The sequence below is a fragment of the Trichosurus vulpecula genome, chromosome 5 (assembly GCF_011100635.1).
Source record: "Trichosurus vulpecula isolate mTriVul1 chromosome 5, mTriVul1.pri, whole genome shotgun sequence".
NCBI classification, from domain to species: Eukaryota; Metazoa; Chordata; class Mammalia; order Diprotodontia; family Phalangeridae; genus Trichosurus; species Trichosurus vulpecula.
In genome coordinates, this window is record NC_050577.1 from 23,894,843 (window position 1) to 23,915,756 (window position 20,914).

Below are 20,914 nucleotides of genomic sequence, written 5' to 3' on the forward strand. Positions count from 1 at the left end.
GCTGATGGGGATGGTACTCAACATGTTGTTTACAAGATCACTTAATATTGAGGGAATTCTTTTAATGAGACCCACAAAACTAAAATTACAATTAAATGCTGTGGCCAAACCCGTTAAAGATGGAAATGTTTATCAAACAATTAATAAACAATAAACAATTAATAAACAGGCTACACTGTACTGAGTATGTGTTTGTGGCCCTGATGCCAGTGTTAGGTATACACTAAGCAAACATCGGGTGAGGCTTCCTGCCATGCTGTCTTTTTTTAAAAGGTGGTATACTAATTTTTGATCAAGGGTTCAAAATGCAACTAGACTTAATGCCCAAGAGAACATCAGTAACAAAGGTGACTTGGTGTTCATTTTTAAAGAAGTGCAAGCTCTATATGCCAGGCAGAATTCTCTTATGTTTCAAAATAATGTTTTAAGTGAGGAGAGGTATCGTTTTCATCTTTCAAGTGTTTTTGAAAATGGCACAAGAGCTCCTGACCACATGTGGGCATGTTTTAAAAATCTGCATAACAGTAAGATTTAGAATTTTATAAGGGTTTAACCGGGAAAGTGTATTTGCTTAAGATGGTGGGAACAATATAGTGACAAGGGGCTTCATTCTCTACTCTAGGTGGAGACACTCCCTTGGTCTTGTGCCTAGGCAAGACCATCTACATAAGCTTATCACACAGTGTTTCAGGGAGCAATCCTGAGGGGTTGGTGTGGGGCCCTAACCTTGACAGTGGCCAGAAAATGCCCTATGGTATTTCGACTTTTTCTTCTAACTGAAGGGTTGTCCTAGATCCAGTCATTATATAGTATCAACCAGCTTCAGCAACAACTAAAAATCTGATAGTCAAAAGCAGGGAAAAAGCCAATTATTAGAATTCCCAATTCCCAGCCAACAATCTTGGGAAATATATCCCGCACAGTCACTATACCCCAACAACTGCTCCAAAGAATTCTGTTTCTGTTCAACCGACGTGTAAAATCACATCAAATTCAAGAAATAAGGGTTGGTCTGTCTGGGCTGCTGCTGAGGATGTGCACAGAGATCTAGAAGTTCGAAAGGTGCCTGGTGTACAGAAGCCTACCTGCTGTAGAAGCTTTTCTTTTACAAATTAGCCAGGACGATGAAAGGTGTCAGGTAATTTCCCCATTGACTAATTTTACCCATAATTTTTTTTTCCCAATTAAGAGGAAAAATGAACCTCCTTTGCATACCTGCAGCAGCCATGTGTTCACTCGTCCTGATTGGCTGGAATCCCACAAAAGGAATTTGCATGGACAGTATCAGACCCACAATGTAGAAAGTGCTATATGCTACAAAGACAAAATGGGAAGCAAATTAAATTATATCTAATAAGCACCACCAGACTCTTATGTAGACATGCTGTTTCACTTTTGTTTTGAAATTCTGAGGTGACTGTTCAGTTTGTTCATAGGACTTTTTTATGTGACTGGGAGTTGCTAAACAGTTATTAAACGATACTGGCAGAGTTTCCTTCCCTATACCAATAAAGAAAAAAAATTCTCCTTGGCAAATACTTTGTGATTAATACTACCTTATAACCAAGAAAGCTCCTTCTTCCCAGCACATTCCTTTAGCTCTGAATTCTGGGCTACTCAGCAGCTGTCTGATCACCCTCTACCTTGACAGGCTGCAGCTCTGTCATAGGAAGAGACAGGCGTGGGTTCAGGTTACCAAGCTCTCAGATGCTGAGTGTCTGCAGGTGTAGAGTGCTACAGCTGAGGGGGCACATCATTCTTGTCCTTTAGGAGCTTAAAGTCATGGCATTATCAATCGTAAGCGCACATGTATTACACCAACTTCTCATCAACGGGAGCATAAATATGAATTGTTGCTTGATTCCAAATCCCAGGATACTTTCTATCATTTTAAATAACTAGTTATTAGCACAGTATTATTTGAGAAGAATGTCAACAAGGCGTTTAACATTTTTAAGACAAATGTCACTGCAGGGCACTGACCAATGGCGAGGTAGGTGGTTCCAGTCAGCACCTTTATTTCTGTATTTTTAGAAACATCTAGTGGGGGGCAGGGGAGAGAGGAAGGAGGGAGGAAAGAAGAGAATTTGCAGCTCAAAAATGTTTAAAAATGAATGTTAAAAATTACTTTTACAGGTAATTTGGAAGAAAAACAAAATATTAAACTTTTAAAAAAACTTGGGATAATAATAAAGGGTTCTTGGCTTTACCCCAAGGTTACTAAGCAGCTGTTATTACAACAGTCAGGAGACGCCACCAACTTCAGGTTTATCTGCAATGAAGATGAAGAATCTCTGAAATTAAAATGCTTCCATTTCTTGGATTTTTTAGTACACCAAGTATATCAGGTATCAAGTATGCCAGTATCAAGTGCTTCACAAAGAAATTTGTCTCCTTATTTAAAATATGGAGTGAATCATCCAGAACAGCATCAAAAGCTACTAGACTACAGAGTAACTGAATCCTCATTTTAGCCAAATTGGATAGGAAAGAATACATTCCTTGAAAAAGAAAAAAGAAAACCCTTGGCAGTGGTAGATGCTGACTATGAACTCAGAAGTCGATAAAAGACTCCAACATCAAGGGCAAGAAATGACTGAAGCAGCCATGCATCCCCTCTGTGCCTTAATTTTCCCAACTGTAAAATGAGGGTTTAGACCTGACCATCTTTCAGGCCCCTTCTAGCTCTAAATCTATGATCCTATGAGCCTAGAAAGATGGGCAAGAATCATCTAGGAGTTAAATTCATAAAAATCCACAAACCACACAAGGAGTTAGTTGTGGTACAGGGAGGCATTCCAGAAAAGACATATTCTGCTTGTTTGAACATTTACTGAATACCACCCTATAACTAGACCTGATGAACATAAAAAAAAAGGACATAAAAAAAGAACCCCAATCCTACCAAGGCCACGTCTCAGGAAGCTGCTACTCCAGGAGGGAGGGGAGGACAGATCCATCTACAAGCAACTGTACTACCAGGTGCAATAAGCAGAACAAAGAAAATAAAAGCCCACATTTGCCATCACCCTCTAGAGTTTACAAAGCACTTTCTTCAAAGCCCAGTGACAAAATACAAATAAGATCATCTCAATTTTACAACTGGGAAAACAAAGCCTAATTTAGAGAAGGTTGAGATTATTTTCAGCTGGATCAGGAAAGGCTCCATGCCATTGGGAATCAGTCAATACACCAAAAGTCCAATGGATTTGAAGTAGTAACATGACAGTTGCAGTTAGAAAGGATTTCCTAGTGGGAAGTTCAAAAACACAAGAGTAGGGAAGATGTCATGGTGGAGTCTACAGACCCAAGTCAGTGCCTGCTCCAGAAAGAAAGAGCTGTAGCCTCAGTCAAGAGGGCCTCTGTGCAAATGGGGGATCCAGGGACCAGGGAAAGCCCCACCACCACCCCTGATGCTCCATGGGACACAAAGAAAAATTATGCAAAATCCTAACCCTCCAGGAGCTTAGGACCCAGGAGAGAAGTTTCTGTGGCTCAACTGTAGACACGAAGAAACCTCAAGAATTAACGAGGCTTCTCGGGCACCAACTTTCTAATGCCTGGAAGAGGTGCCTGAAAGGCTCCGGATGAAAAGAAAAGATTCTCAACCACTCCAATAAACACACCACTTGGCAAGTGCCTTGTCCCCAGCAGACATTGAGCACATCTGCTGACCTCAACAGACTAAGGTGGTTTATTCTCTAGATACCAGAAATGAGGTGACTTCTAGTATGAGTGTGGGCAGCACAAGGCAGTGACTATACAGTCAGGAGGGGATGCTGCCACTGTGCCATTGGGGGCAGGGCGCAGTGCTAATGTGGTTACTCCCATCCCCTTCAGCTCTAAAATCCTCTTATTGTATAGACTTGTCTATACCAGGACAGACCAAAGTCCTGGGGCCCTCTTCTCTCCCTCTATACTATTCACTTGGAGATCTCATCAGCTCCCATGGATTGAATTACCATCTCTGTGCGCATGGTTCTCAAGCCTACCTTTCTGAACCCACCCTTTCTGCTGACCTCCGATCTCCTATCTCCAACTGCCTTCCAAACATCTTGAATCAGCTGTCCAGTAGACATCTTAAGCTCAATGTCAAAAACAAAATTCATTATCTTTCCCCCAAACTCTCCCCACCTCCTATTTTTCCCATCCTCCCAGTCCCTCAGGCTCTCAACCTAGAAGTCATTCTGGACTCTTCTCGCACCCCCCGCCCCCAACGTGTTGCCAAGGCCTGTTGATGTCATCTTTGTAGTATCAAACCCTTCCTGTGACCTATTTCTCCACCCCACCCTAGCTACATATAGAGATGGTCATACCCTTCCCTTCCATGACAAAGAACTCTGCAATCCCTCTATTTGATCACAATCTGTTGTCATTCTATGTCTCTCTTTACCTTGCAGTCCCCCCCAAACCCTGGCCTTCATCTTCACTGGGACCTCCAGTCCCTCCATCACTTAGTGACATTCCAAGGACATCCCTCTGCACTGGTTACCCTCTCTCCCTTCCTCATCTTGACCCAACTAGTTGTTGTGATTCAACTGTTCCCTTGTCTTGCATCCCTGACCCTCTTTCTTAAAAATGTAAAACTGACCCTTCCCCCCGCTTTCAGTCACCTCGCCTAGCTCACTAGTGCCTCCAAAGTCAAACAGGAAATCCCGTTTGGGTTTTTAGAGCCTGTATAACCTGGTCCTTCCTACCCTTCGCCATGTTTTTATTACAGCATCTGCCACCTAAAAATTATTCATTAGTGTCCACTGTATCTAACCATTTCTTTAGTACCTCCCAAGCTTTCCTAAGCTCTGCGTATCCCATCAAGTCATATATATATATATTATATATATGTATGTATGTATGTGTGTGTATATATATATGTATGTATATGTATGTATGTATGTATTTATACTGAATGCCTAGTCGATAAAGTGAAGAGTACTGAGGAGCTGGAACAGCCCCAGGCCCTCCACAGATGTAAACCACGCATATAAATAACCCAAACAGGCAGCAAGTGCTAAGGGCCACCAGTGAGGAGAACAAACTCGCTCCAGGAGCTCCCAAGGACGGATCGCTTTCCCTTCTGCACACATGCACTTAACAGAAGTTAATACAACTCTATCTGGTTGCAAAAGGCCTAACCCAACATCGGCCCATCAAGATTCCTGGTCATCAATACTCCTTGGCTGGCTCCTTTTCAACAAGAGCCTTTGAAGTCCCTGAGGAAGCTACTCTCGATGCTGGGCTAACTCTTGCCATTCTTCAAATCAAGGGAACAGGGGCTTGCTACGAAAGTTGTCAACCTGAAGAAAATTCACTATGACTTTGTTGTAAATCATTCATTATATCATGAAAATGTTACAACACTGCCATCCTGTGGAACTAGAGTAATTGGCATTCATCACTGCATTGCTATTTAGTATTTATTGAATGCATTCTACAGAAAGCACCACCAGGAAGATGCCTGGGAGTCACACACTAGGCTTAGGTTTTGTCTATTTTGTAAATACCATTTCTCCAACTGAGCCCAACTCTCTAAGTGTTTACTAGGAAATTGCCTTGGATATTTGTAAACATGAATAATAGTAATTAAAAAAATAACCCCCCCCACAACATACCAGAGCAATCCACCCCCCACCCCAAATATCCTTTCAGGAAAATAAAGGAAGGGAAAAGAAAAAAAAGCCAGCTAGAGAGGGCTACAGTAGAACTGCATACTTAGAGCGGGGAGGGAGCTTAAAGGTCACCTATTCTGGGAAGGAAGGAGGAGGGATAGAGGGAAACAGAAGAAAAAGGAGAAGAGCGTAGGGAGAACACAAAGGAAAGCCTGGGTAGAAATGTCCTACAATGGTCCCTTCACCAAAGAAGGAAAGGGGAGAGCTCAGAGAAGCTGCCAACCCAAGGCAAATTCTGTGCTCTTGGTAGCTGAGCAGAGAAGCAGTGTGACAAGTCAAAGCTTTCGGTTAAAATTCTTTCCTGTGCTAACACGTGGCCTTTACTGGCCTCCAGTCCATGAACATAGCCAATTTAAAAACTCCACAGTGTGGAAGCCTGGGCAGAGACCACCTTCCATCAAGCACAAAGAGGCCATCCTGGACCTTTAGGCGCTGGCTCCGTCTCTCTCTTGCACATTTCAAAATCACAGATAAATCGATTATTCAGTAAAATGAAGAGATTAGCTTTAGTAAACCCTCTGGACATTCCAAGGAGACACAGGGGTAGCACAGAGCTGGACTGCAGGGGAAGATTCCGAGGGAGGGAACAGTGTGAATGGCTCTGATCTGGGCAACAAGAACAGCCCAAATCAACTTAAGGGGAGCCCCTTACGGGAGGAAGAGGGAAGCTGAAGCCACTGAAGAAGGGCTCAAATATCAGTCTAAAGAGCATGAATTTGAGCCTGTGAGCAAGAGGAAGACACGAGGTTTGAGAGCAGAAGGTAACATGATCCAAACAGTGTTTTAGGCAGATTAATCTGCCAGTGGCATGTAGGCTTACCAGGGGCACGGGGTAGAGGGAGAAAGGGAGAGAAAGACAGAGAGATGGAGAGGGACAGGGAGGGAGGGAGGGAGGGAGAGAGAAAGAGAAAGAGAGAGAGGGAGGGGGAGAGAGAGACACACAGAGAAACAGGGATAGACAGACAGACGAACACACACACACACACAGAGGGAAAGAGGGGGAGAGGAGAAGGAGGGGAAGGGGAGAGAGAGATGATGATGATGGTGGGAGCAGAGGGGAGAGGACCTAACTAGCTACACCTGCTTGTCTCCACCAAATCCGCACAGCTGCAGTCCAACTCTCTGACTCTCTTTCCCTCCACAATGACAGTGTGGGCTTTTTCAGAGCAGGGACAGCCTTCTTATTCTAGTTGCTGCTATTGTTTGTATCCACAACACCGAGCACAGTGTTTGGTATACAGAAAACACTGAATAAATGCTTTTTCATTCGTTCATCATTAATAATGCACACTACTATCCATTATAGGAGGCAGCTAGGTGGCTCAGTGGATAGAGCAGTGGGACTGGAGTCAGGAAGACCTGAGTTCAAATCCAGCCATATCCACTTACCACTCACTAAAAGCGAGCCACCTAACCTCTGTTTGAAAAAGAAATGGCAAACCAGTCCAGCATCTTTACCAAGAAAACCCCACGGGCAGGACTGGCATGGAGTCAGAAAGACACAACTGAAAGACCGAACAAGCAGAAGCAGAGAAATGAACGCGACTTCACCTCCAGATAAAATGAACAAAAATTTTATGAGATGGGCAAGTAGGAAAAAAAAGTCCTGAAAAAAACTCCCTCTGTGAGGGAGTCATGCACAAGATGGCTCTGAGATTGCCTTTGTACAACTGCAGAATTGTGTAACTGTACAACTCAACCTTCCAGTTCTTGTAAACACTTCAGTGTATGCTGAAGCCCAAGCTACTGAGGCCAGAAAAAACAGATTTTAAAAAATCACCTTTAAGGAATCATTCTGAATGAAAACATTGGGCATCTGAGGAAGGAGGGCCGATTCAGATCTCTTAATCTCCATGAAAAAAAGCACACGATTTTGTTTATCTGTTATATTTGTAGGACAATTAAGCACTCAGCTATGCTCTGAGTGACACAAACACCTGAGGCCCTGATATGCATTTGGGGGCTTGCTGTCACTCTATTTCACCAGAGGTGGAAACGACTCTAAATGCAGCCCCTCCTGCAAAGTGTCAGGACATAAAGAGAGGCCCCTCCATGAAAACTCCTCACAGTCTGAAAAGAAAGGAAATAAGAGGGGTGGAACCCTACAATTTGTCTCAGTAAATGTCCTTACAACAATAGTACTGACATAATTAAAGACTGGATGGTTTCTTGGGGTTTTGAGACACATGAAAATGACCCAAGTTCTTCCATATTATTTATTTCCTTAGAGTTTTCCTATTGCATTCGCCAGAGTTTGCTCTGAGAATTTTTTTCCCCACTGCAAAAATCCCTCATTTTGCAGTTCCTTAAGTACCTGAGGTCAGACTGAGGCCTCCTTGCTGGGTACGGACCCTTCACTTTCACTCCTAATATTTGCTTTAATGGCGAATGCTCAGCACTCTACAATCAACTAACAGAGGGCTTTCCCTCCACCGTTCTCTGTGAGGAAGGCAGGGGACACTCTGAGAATGAGGGCAGCCTGGTATGAAGGGGATCGTTGGGCAAGCTGTCACATGGATGGGGAAAGACCCCAGACAGGAAGAGCAAGATCTGCGGAAGCAAAGGAACAGGTAGAACTGGGCTGGGGACGGAGACAGCAGGGAGAAAATGGAGGATTTACTCGGAAGCTTTAAGGACCCACAAAATACCTGCTGGACTGAGGTCAATCTGCAAGTCTCTCATGCTGTTATTCCCACTATGCACATGAGGAAACAAATTCAGAAGGCTCTGTTATCTGCCAAGATCACACAGATGGTGAAGGGAGTGTCAAACACATCTGACCAGGTGTAATAGTAATTAAGGTGGGACTTTTTGCTGTTGACCTTTAATGATTCTGGCCTTTGTTTGAGTGGAGCAGATAAAGTGGGATGCTTTTGTTTCTCAGCACCGAGACAATTGGGAGCCTGGGTGAGGTCGGGGACCCCGGGGGCCCTGAACAGGATATTGAAGCCAAGAGGCTGGCGTTCTCTCCAAGCAGGAGCGCCTGTGACTCTGCTCCCTGGCTGAACACTCATATGTTGATAACTGCATTTGGTCTGTCATTCAGGGTGCTGGTTTTTTCCCCTGAACTAAGTGAATGATATTTGTATGCTGGATTAAAGTAAGATTGTTAACCCCTTAACATTGCTTTCCTTGGTAAAGCAGATCAAAAGGACCTGGGCTTTTGCAGCATTCCGTGTGCTGGCTGTCGGTGGTTTTACACCCCCACAACAGCTGCTAGCCGGACTGTTGATACACCAGGCCAGGATCTCACTTTCAGGAAAATTCACAATTCCGAATATCCACTGAAACAATACTAAGAAGGAATACTGGGTTGGAATCTTATCACTGAAAGCCTGGCAAAATGCTGGCTAGAATGCTGGCATTGGCATAAAGACCTGAGTTCAAATCCTGTCTGACACTAGCCAGATGAAAGCAGAGAGCACATGGAAGTGCTACATGAATGCTAGCTAGGATAACTATGAAGAGGATTTGAACCACAACACAACTAGCCAGTAACGGGAACTGAAAGACTATGCAGGAAAAGCACATGAATAAGAAGGGCCATACAAATGCCAAGTAAAGACAAAGTGTTAAGGGCTGTGGTTACTGTCAATCTTGGACTTATCTCTGACCAATGAGGACAAACTGGACAGCCAATTAGAAATGACAGAATTTGGAAGAAAATGACTATGCCCTTTCATAACAATACTGAAGAATGAAAACATGGGGCATGTTGTACCTACACCTTGAAAAGCTGATTTCAAAAAATGTAGACAAGAGATTATTATTGTAAGGTGAAAGATTCCGATGGAGTCTGACTCAGAACCAACAGAAAAGTATAAAAAATGAAGCAGCCACGATTGTTTATTACATACTAAGCCCCTGTATTATACTGTGCGGTGCAGCAAACAACACAGCTGCCAGAGCCTGCTTTAGCTTCAATTGCGTATGCTCATTTCAATTTCTGCAGTAAGAAGGGCGACATGTCTGGGAGTGGAAACCTTCGGTCTTAAGTTTTAGCTCTATAATGATCGGCCGGTCAATAAACACTTATTAAGCCTTTGCTAAGCCGAGGCTGGATGCAGCCACCCAGCAAGGCACTGCAGAAGCAATCTGTGCATTGGGTTATGAGCTCTGACCAGCACCCGTCAAGCAGCTTAAATGATCCTACAGGGAAGACATGAAGATCTCCATTCTTCATTTCAATTATACAAAGACTGAAATTTTAGAGGCAAATCCCTCAGGTGTGTGGCTATTAAAAAAAAAAAAAATCTAAAAACCTAGGGCCAAACACTGCCTGAAAGAAGGAAACTCTATTTAGGGAGGACGTTCTGTCAACTATGCTTGAACACTCCACAAACATAACTTCTATTCAGGATGGGTGAGGAGCTAAGGCTCCATATGAAATAAAATTATTGATACCTATAAAATACTAATCAATTAACTAATTAGCTATCAAAGGACATTGCATCTCTATGCTAATAATGGCAAACAACAGGGCTAAAAGAATGTCATCTTTACAATTTTAACTGCTGCAGACCACAAGCTCTACATTAAATCCATCAAAAGAGTGTTATGTTGGTGACGTAAAATATCTTGTTATCATGAAGGTGTCATTCCACAATAGAGAAGTGGGTCAAAGGATAAGAACAAGCTATACAAAAAACTGCAAGCTATGAACAATCTTGGGAAAGAATGCTCTAAATAAAAAATAATATATGGAATGCACATCAAAATCCTGAAGTTTCATCTCGCAGCCTGCAACTTATCAAAGGTAACAGAAGACGGGGTTGGCCGACGCTGGAGAAGTTGTGGGCAGACAGGCACACTGGGCATTGCTGATGGAGCTGTGAATTGGTACAACCATTTTGGGAAGAGATTTGGAATGAGGCCAATCAAGTGACTAAACTATCTTTATCCTCTGACCCAGAGATTCCCTTACTGGGCCTATCCTCCAAAGGGGTCATTAATAAGAAGAAAGTCTTCACACCAAAATATTTATAGCAGCACTTTTCGGAAAGCAAAGAATTAGCCCACGACTGAGGAAATGGCTAAACACATTGTGGCTCATGACTGTTATCAGAATATTCCTGTGCTGTGAGAAATGATGAATGGGATGAATATAGAGAAGCCTGGATGGAGACGTGAACGGATGCAGAATGACATAAAAACCAAGGAACACAACAGTGACCAGAATCACAGACACAGGCAGATCACATGCATTAGAAGTGAAAACTGCAAAATCATAAAGCACAAACAAGGCCTGAAACAAGAGACTGGAGACCATCACCCCACCCCCAGCAGGGGTGGGAGGTCTGTTTCTCTATATTGATCCCTTAGGCTGATTTTTTTTGTCTTAAAAAAATATTTTGCTATGTGATAGCTATGGGGCGGTGGGGAGTGATATTGGGGGAAATGATTGTGATATAAAAACAAAAGATTTTTTTAAAATAAAAACTTTTCTGGGTGTGAAGGCAGAGGGCCTGGAATTTCCCAAAATCTTTTTTTTTGGCTGAAATTTGGGATAATGGCTTCTGATAATGCAGAATAATTTTTTTCATAATCCCTTTACAGACCTGGAATAGCTGAAAAGAACACTTGACACGTAGTCAAGAGACCTGGCTTCGAGTCAATATGATTCCCTAGCGAAAAGGACCATTCCACCTAGATGACCCGGTGTGTCCAAAGACCGCCATGAAAGATCATCTCCCAAACCCCTCAAACAGCTTCATTACATACACATTTTGTACTTGCCTTTCTCCTGCAGAATACTTTTCTTACAGCAATTATAAGTCAACATTACCTACAATTCTTAAACAACAAAAGTATATACTAGTTTATACTATTGGAACTCTTAAGTGGCTCTGTGGAGAGTACGCTCTCCACAGGAATCAGGAAGATCCAAGTTCAAATCCAGCCTGAGAAACTTACTAGCTGTGTGACCCTGGGCAAGTCATTCTTCTGTTTGCCTTAATCCACCAGAGGAGGAAATGACAAACCACTCCACTATCTTTGCCAAGAAAACCGTACAGACAGAGGTCCATGGGTTCAAAAGAATCTGACATAACTGAATGACTAGGTCCCCAGCACCCACCCTCGAGGCTTCTATATACATAGTAGGATGTTTAGTGAATGCATTACACATTGGTAAACTCACATCTATTTTAACATGTGTGGAATCATGGATAAAACTAGCAGACTTATGGGAGGCTTCTAATCTTAATCATCAAGACAGAATGCAGGTTACCAGAACAATTGTCTCAAAAGACTACTATTTTTTTGTCTTAACCAATAAAATTATATTTCTCCCAATTCTTAGAATGGGGACTGATAACAGGTAGAAGTCCCCTGCACTGATGATGAGCAAATTATCTGTAATTTATAGCGTTAAAAAACTCACCAGAGGCACCGAGCAATCCAGAGCCCTGTTCGTGGCTGCAGGACTCACAGCCCGAGGTTTCTGATGCCGAGGTGGGCCTACCTACTACCCACCACAGCACCGAGCCTCTCCTATTGATTACCGTGAGCTCCCAGAGACCAGAAATCACATGGTGTACTCCTCTGTATCTTCCTCAAAGGGTCTGACACATTGTCATGTCCATAGTGAATGCCCCACAAGCATTTGTTCAGTATGTAAAAAGAGGATTCAAGTGTTTGTCATATCCAGCATCTTTCAAGCTTCTTCAAGTATTCTGAAAGCTTTTGGGCCTGATCTACACGGGCAGATAATGCAGAGCTGAGGAGTCCAGGAAATCCTGACACAGTCATCACTAGATGCTGCCTTAGTTTAGAGAACTTGATCAGTTTTGTCATGGGATTTTCTCCGCTACATTTCCGCCCTCATCTTCGTGGTGGTTATTTGCTGAGGCTCCTCAATCCTACATGCTGAGCTGGTGAAGTGCCACTGGCGCACAGTAAAGCCCATCCTAACAGCCACTGAGGAAAGAAAGCCTGAGTTGTCTGTCCAGTGAACCACCACCATTTACAAGAAGAATGTCAATATGGGGAGGCTTTCATTTTTCTAGTAGTATAGCAATTCACTAGACAAAGTGGGATGTCAAATCTAGTAAAAAGTAAATTAATGTTCATAAACTTTAAGAACTGCTAGCAAAGCATTTTAAAACCCAATAGCCAAACATTTAATATCTGAGGGTTGGATTTCATGGCTTGGCTGGGGCGGGTGGTAAAGAAGACTTTGCTAACTAAGTCAGATATTTCATCTGTTTAGGAGGCCTAAATTTAAAGAAACAATGGAAGACTTGTATGAACAAAAGCAAAATAAAGTAGAACCAAGAATACAATACAAACAGCAATAATGACGTAAACTTAGAAGGCCAGGTCATTTTAAGGCCCCATTTCAGCCCCAGAGATGAGAGGATGCCCCACCCTGGAACGCCCATGCTCACGGACTGTTCCAGTCAAACATGGGCACTACGCAGGGCTCCTTCTGCTTAATTGTGTGTGACAAAGAAGGCTTTCCCAAACCCCATGTTGGGGGTGAAGAGTGAGAAAATCTGGAAATGACTGATGTCAAATGAATACAAAAGGCAAAAACTAGAATGGAAAGAAAGGCACAGAATTACTCTGTCATGGGGTGATACGCAAACTTCACAGCATCCCCCTCAAAGGAAACAGAATATACTTCTCAAAAGCTAAAGTTTTACTTAGGCAGGTGAGCGGTATTTGTGTCACTGTTTCCAAACATGATTAGAAACTCGACTACAGTTCATGCTAAGACAGTGAATTTAGAGCACAAGATTTCTTTTATAGCTAACTAGCCAAAGACCCATCTGTTGTAAAAGACAATCGTGGAGGGTGAATCAGCTTTCATTAATCATTCAGTTTAGCTACCATATTGTGAAAATGATTCTCTTGGAAAAAACTCTTCTTCACGTTATACTATGGTAAGATTCTTTGGGATGAGCCAAGGCTCTGGCTATGTCACCAAAGTGGAGCTTTTCAAAGTACCAGAATATGCTTGAGTTTTGAAAATCCCCATTGTATACAATGAATTACCCCCCTCCCTGAAAGTAGCTGCAGCAAAAATAGAATGTTTTCAAGGTTACAAAGTGGTTTCTATGAAATACTACAGATATTTTCTCTATTTGACAGGTAAAGAAACTGAGGCTCTAAGAAACTACATGCCTTACCTGTGGCCACATGGCGAATGTGCTGGTGGTAGGGGGTCCTGAATTAAGGTACTTCATATAAATAAGGGGGGTGAGGGGAATTGTGCACCATCAGAAAGATGCTCATGATTTTTATACTACTGTAACAGTAATGTAAATCTGAAGATCTTCCCCATCCATTAATAGTCCCATGTGCCCTGCTTACATCACAGGAAGTCTAAGTCTCATGTGGTGGGACGAGCTTGCTGAACAAATGGAACTGGAAAGTCAGAACCCTGGGAGAGCAGGACTCAGGCAAGGGGTGAGCTAGGATTTGTGAGTGTTTGTGGGAAGGCCCCAGAAGTGGGGCGGATGGCTTTGGGATGGAGTTGTTCTCTGCTGTGATATTGTGTACTGACTTCTTTGCTTCTGTGATAGACTGGACTTACTGGTTTTGGGATTTGGTTCTCTGGTGTCTGAATAAATGCTTTACTTCTTCTACCTTCTATATGGAGAGTATCTTATATTTTGTGACAGAACTACACAGGCATATTCACAGTTATTGTCCATGTTATGATTACTGCCTTGCTGATACAACTACATATACTTTTCAAGGGGTAAGAGAAATTTAATAGGATGGACTGCAAGACTCAAACCCTAACTCCTCTGAAAACAATTTCAATAGTTAAAATCACCTAGTAATTAAACAGGGTTACTAAATGATTGCTTGGATTTTTTCCTTAATGCAAGAGGTGTGCCAAATCACCTGTGAGATGCTCACTTTGAAGGAGCTCAGTAAAAAGCACACATGAATCAGTTCTTAGCTGCCAAAAGCAGGTGGTCACTCACCTATGTAGACCCTCTTGCTGTATCTCTGCATCAGCAATAACACAAAGACGTGCAGTGGAATAAGGTTTATAATAAACACATAACCACCCCATGCGGAGACCTGGGAGGAAAAACATGTTAAAATGAGATGACTGGATAGTTCACTAAAACACTGGAAAATTCTTGGTTAACTCCCTAATGCTCTAACCAAGTAACAAATAGATTATTATGAAATACTTGAAATTTGAATATTCCACTGGAAAGAAGGTTAAGCGGCTTTTAATGACCTATAATTTTTGTTGAAGGGCCACATAGTCATCCAGTACACAAATCCAAGGTACTTTTCTTTAGTCATTAGAGAACTCCAATTATGATTCACAGGTAATTTGCTTACAGGTACATACTTGAAGGGATAAAAAGAACTGGGAAACAAGAAAAAAGATGGCAATTATTTTCATTCAAGATGAAAGCACATGTGAATTGGTTAAAAAAAAAAAGAACTCACAAAAATGATTTGCTTTTCATTTCATGGCAAATTTTTGCCACGAATCCAACACTGTTTTAGAATGTTGCAATCTGTCAAATCACTTGGTCAACAAGAAGATGGTGAGAGCGGCAAACTGTGCCAAGACCAGCATAATCGAATGTTGATCTCGGAGATGTTTCTCCACTGCCGAAAAACAACTGAAGGCAAGATCCTAATTTGAGACTGGTCTTCTCTACCATTTCTACCCTGACTGATGGGGAGACAGACCAGCCTAAAGGAATCCTTTATGTACTTTCAAATAAACAATTTTACTACACCTTATAGGTACAAGAAAAGGAGCAACATGTGGCCAAGTAGAGGTCCAACCCTTTAATGAAGAGATAAAAATATCTTGTAACCACTGGAATAATGATTAAGTGAAATTGTTTTAAGTAGGGCAACCACTCCCCCAGAAATCTTAACTTCACACATTACGTGGTTAACAAATTCTTTGTTCACAAACAGAATGGTCAACTTTATCTCAAGTTGTCAAACTCCCAATACTCTAAATGTGTAGTTACAAGTTATTACATGTACACCAGGATATAAGTACCTCATTATCAGCAAACTGATAATGCCTCAAACTTTTTAAAAAAGTCAATTAAAATCCCTAAAAATCAAGATGAGGTAGGAATAGTCTGATCTGATCAGCAGGCAAGCCTCTGTGTGTCCCACGAGCTTTTGATCTTCAGAATAATCACCTTGAAACGGCACAATCCACCATGAGAATCCATTCATCTACCCATCCGTCCATCCATCCATCCATCCTTTCCTCCTCGACTTACTCAGCCACCACTAGAGTTCGAACCCTCCCTGCCGCTGGCATGGACGACTACAATTACTTCCTAACTGGTTTCCTAGGCTGCCTGTCCCTCCCTTTCCAATTCATCCTCCACAGAGCTGCCCAGTGGAGGTTCCCTAACTCCACTGCTCAAGAGGCTCTAGTGGGTCCTTCTTGCCTCTAGGATAAAATACAAAGCTCCCCTCTCTTGGCTTTAAAGCCCTTTACAATTGAGTTCTCCCTCTCCAGGGTAAGTGCACTGTCTTCTCATACTTCTTCATGCTCTAGCCAAACTGCCAACATGGTGGCCCCATGAATGGCCTGTGCACGAGGTGACATCCCCTCCTGTCCTCCCCCACATCAGATCGATAGGGTCCTTAAAGACCAGCCACATGAGGCCTAGCCTGATACTCCTGGTCACACTAGCGTCCTCTCTCCTTACACTGTATAGACTTCACACTGATTTTTTTCCTGTATACATACTACATCCTCATGCTAGACATGAGTGCCTTGAGGACAGCTGCCCTGGAAGACAGGAGGGGTTTCCTTTCTTTCTTGGTGCCCTCAAGTTGAGCAATGCATTGCCCATGGCGCATAATCAATGCTCAATAACTGGCTGATTAAGGAACACCAAACACTTGCTTGATATACTACAGTCACTTAAATATGCTAAGAAAAAAAATTTCTCCTTACAGCTTATTTGGGAGAAGATTTTATGTGAATGAAAAGAACAGATCTAAGAATTAAAAAAATCCCCCTTAATACTTGCAAAAAAAAGTTCAGGTCACCAGCAATGTCACAAATTCCCCATATAAGAAGAATATACCTGTTTCCTTTGCTAAAAAGATTAGACTCCATATTTAAATTCAAATAATGTCTTACCATATAGAAATAGGATAAGCAGCAGCATATTGTCCAAGAGACTGACCCGGTTTTTACAGATTTCACCTAAAACAAACAAATAACAGTGAATTTAAACTAGAACACAAGGAAAGAGGAATAAATCGATAGAATTTATGAAGGGTCTACTAAATGCAAGACACCGAAGAAAAAAATGAAACCATTTCTACATTCAAGCAAAGTAGGGATTAGAAAAAATATAGTTGTAAAATTTCCCCATTCCCATGGGTGGGTAAAAGTGCCAAACTTTCACTACAGAAGACATAGGTTACCTAACACAGTGATGCCACTAATGACCTGTGAGCACTGCAGAGGTCATGCACTGGAAGGTGTGGACTGATGCAGCAGGCTTAGCCAATTTTCAAAAAACCACAGAGCAATTTTCTTCAAGACATTTTGACATATTGATTTTGATATTTCACAAAAGCCTTTTTCCTCCTTTTAGGACTTTATTTGAACAATTACTGTGTTAAATCATTTTGAGAATTATAGGGACACTTTATAAATGAATGTCAGATGAAGTAGAAACCTGGAAAGTCAACCAAGAAACTTGATTTTCCTCTTTCCATCTCTCAAATATACCACATAGCACATCACCCATTGTGCAAAGTAATAAACATCTGCAAAATGAGTATCAAGCAACAAGCGCTTATTACGTATCTACTCCGAATTAGGCAATGGGCTAGGACGGAACAACCCCTACTTTCAAGGACCTTTTCCACTGTTGTCACTGTTCAGCTGTTTCTGACTCTTCGTGACCCCATTTGGGGTTTTCTTGGCAGATATTGGAGTGGTTTGCCATTTTCTTAAATTCCAGCTCATTTGACAGATGAGGAAACTGAGGCAAACAGGGTGGAAATAATGCCCAGGGTCACATCTGAATTCAGGTCCTTTTCACTCCAGGCCTCACGCTCTATCCATTGAGCCACCTTGTTGTCCCTCAAAGACCATACATTAAATCATTTTGCATCCACACCCATACCCACACTCTCTCCCTCCCTCTCTGTAGTGCCAATGTCATTATTCAGTCACACAAAGATTATTTTCCATGTTTGAGGATAAAATCTGTTACAAAAGTGACTATACCACCAGAAAAACGACAAACTTTTTAGAGAAAGCAGAGACTACGTCTATATGGTTGACAATTCTGAGCGTGGCACATAGAACATATGATTAATGCTTTTACATTAATGCCAGCTGCAAGCAATAACAGTTTTTCATACTGATGATGGAATTTCATTAAATTTTTTTCTTTATCAAAACACCCCCCACCAAACAAAATAATTATATCCAGAGAGAATGCTTACAGTTATCTGTAAAAGTCACACTAAACACTATTTCCAGGAAACAGATATTTGAAACCAGAGACTCTTGGTCTCTATATAACATACATTTGTAAAGGTTTTCTTTGAAGATGATCATAAAATAAGCTGCCCCTTGGAAATGGGTATGGGTAAAATCCTATTACAATGAACTAAAAGATACTTCCAGCAAACCCAGAGTTGAAGAAAATGAAGAGACAAGCCTTGGGAGCAGTGTTTAAAGGCTATTTTAGGGAGGGTTCCCATTCAGAAGAAGAAAGGAATCCAACGGTGGAGAGAGCTGGATTTGGAGGTGGAGAATTCGGGGTTCAATCCTTGCCTTAGGAACTATGTGTGACTTTGAATGAGGTCCTTATGACCTCTCCAGACCTCAGCTTCATTGGTAAAATGAGCAATTTGGCCTAGATGGTGTCTGAGTTTCCTTCCAGCTCTGCTCCTATGATAGCTTATTCTGCTTGGACACAGAAGGCCTAATTAAAACATGGGAAAATCTCCTAACACAGGTACTAGACAAAAGCCCACTGGGCCGCCCTGGGAAACAGCAGGTTCCCCTTTCACTAGAGGTCTCCAAAAGGCCAAGTGACCACTCGCTGAGGATGCTGAAGAGGATCATTGATCAGACAGAATTCAGTGGCCTCTAAGGACTATCTACAATACCTCAATTGCTACCAAAGCTCTATTCTCATGACTCAATCCAGTATGGAGAAGACCAAGTCCTTAAAGCTTGTCACTGGAGACCAAGTTTTGGCCAGGCCTATCCATGACGGAAAAGACTCCCAGGCCAAGGCCTCACGATGGAATGTTGCCAACTCAGCTCATTTGGGAGGTTCATCACAAGGCTGGTGCTCATACTACCAACAGCTAAGGGGATATGAGCTGCACCACCCCCAGGAGTTTGTAAATGACAAACAACGGGACACTGTGCACATCAAACAGGACGAGGTGTCCAGGGACTCACCGTAAAGTTCCAGGAAAGTGGCCCTACGTTGTTTATCTGACTGCTAAGAATGCTCTGTTCTCTGCCCATAAAAGGTTCACTTTAAGTAGCCAAAATTCCACAGTCACAAACTCTAGGGACTCTGTTCAGCAGAAAATAAGTTTGTTAAAAAGAAAAAAAACAACCTTACTAAACAGCAGAACCCAAAGAGGCAACGACCCACTGCCTCTCTGAAGGAAATAAGGCCCCTCAGCTGGTGCCATGGGACAAATGCCTGCCCTGGCCTCAGAGGGGGTGGGTAATGGGGGAACTCAAAGGTTCTAAAGTTAAAGTGTCAATGGAATCCTAAATATTTTAAATGTTTTAAGGACAAATGGGCTGAATGAGGATTGTTTTCATTATAAGATAATAAACCTATAGAGAGAGCTTAACATTTACAAAGCAATTCAGTATTTTCCCCATTTTACAAGGAGGGAATGGCGGTATCTTCAAATATGAGAGTCCTTTCTAATATACCAGGACTGATCCTACTGAGGAAGAGAAAAGGTGGGGGATCTGATCTACAGTGACACTTCCCATGTGTGCCCAGCACTGGGATGGCCAGGTGGGGCCCCTGAGCAACAGGAAGACAGCCACGGTGAGCCTGGTAGAGGGGAGGGCCCTGCCTCAAGGTGGACAAAGCAGCCCAGGTGGGGAAAACATGGTGGTCTGGCTGAAGCCTCTATGCCAAGCACTCCCAGCACTGGGCCCACGAGGGGCTTCTGCACTTTCAGGCAATAACATAGAGAAAGTGATGGGGAGATGAGGAAGCAGCAGATGAAGGAAGGGCAGCAGCCACCGCACAATGCCTGCAACAAGGGCTAGCCGTAGCCCTCTGATCCGGCTTTAAGAAGTGACAGTCTTCCACTGCTCTCATTCCTTTCTACTTCAAAGGTGAGTGGATAACACCTGTCTTGAAATTTGCCTCTGACACTTACTAGACCGTGACTATGGTCTGTTAGGGGGTGCCAGAGCACCAGGCCTGGAGTCCAGATGACCTGAGTGCAAATCTAGCCTCAGATCCTTATTAGCTGTGTGACCCTGGACAAGTCATTCAACCTCTGTTTGCCTCCATTTCTTCCTCTGTAAAATGGGGATAATTATAGCACTTACCTCCCAGGGTTGTTGTGAGGACCAAATGGGACAATACCTATAAAGTGCTTGGCACAAGGCCTGGCACAGAGTAGGCGCTATATAAATGGTTATTCCCGCCTTCCTCTATGGTCCAGTCACTCAAATTCTCAGACTGTTTCCTCCTCTAAAAATGAGGAGGTCAGACTAGATGGCCTCCAGCGTCCTTCCCAGCTCATCCTCTAGAATCCTGTGGCCTCCTTCTTTCCCTTACAACCAACCTAAGCATTTCTTTTTATTTGAATTGGAGCCACCAAGTATCCACTGTGTTGATTTGATGTGGAGGGAGGGCCCTGTTTTGCCCTGAAGGTCCTGGCTCCTCCAGCTCTGCAAGGTCACTTCTTCAGGCTTGTCTTTGTGCAAACACACGTGAGAAGCTTCCATCTTTACTGCTCTCCCCTAAGCGGGAGGGCTTTCAATACTCTCCTGATTTGGCTTACTTTATTCTCACCATCAAACCATGCAAGTCTTTCCTCACGTTGATAATTTATTACAATACAACATTACGGAATTCAATTTCTAGGAATGGGCTTACTATAACAGAATTTTACAACAATCTAACTTAAGAGGCAAAAGCTCTTAGGAGTTTTACCTGTATGTAATCTATAAATAAAATGTCAACAAATAGGAAACTATAATGAATAATTAATAAAACTGTTTAAAGCAAAACTTAAATGATGGGAAGTAGAATGAA

The 20,914-nt window shown here is 42.5% G+C and overlaps 1 protein-coding gene across 1 annotated transcript in view; it reads right to left on the reverse strand.

Moving 5' to 3' along the window:
• Window positions 1-20,914, reverse strand: part of STT3B (STT3 oligosaccharyltransferase complex catalytic subunit B) — a 104,014-nt gene that overhangs the window by 29,407 nt on the left and 53,693 nt on the right. The window contains exons 4-6 of the mRNA XM_036759436.1: window positions 16,774-16,839; window positions 14,606-14,705; window positions 1,216-1,314 (exon numbers count right to left, since the gene is read on the reverse strand). Coding sequence (XP_036615331.1) covers window positions 1,216-1,314; window positions 14,606-14,705; window positions 16,774-16,839 — 265 coding nt within the window. The remainder of the gene's footprint in view (window positions 1-1,215; window positions 1,315-14,605; window positions 14,706-16,773; window positions 16,840-20,914) is intronic.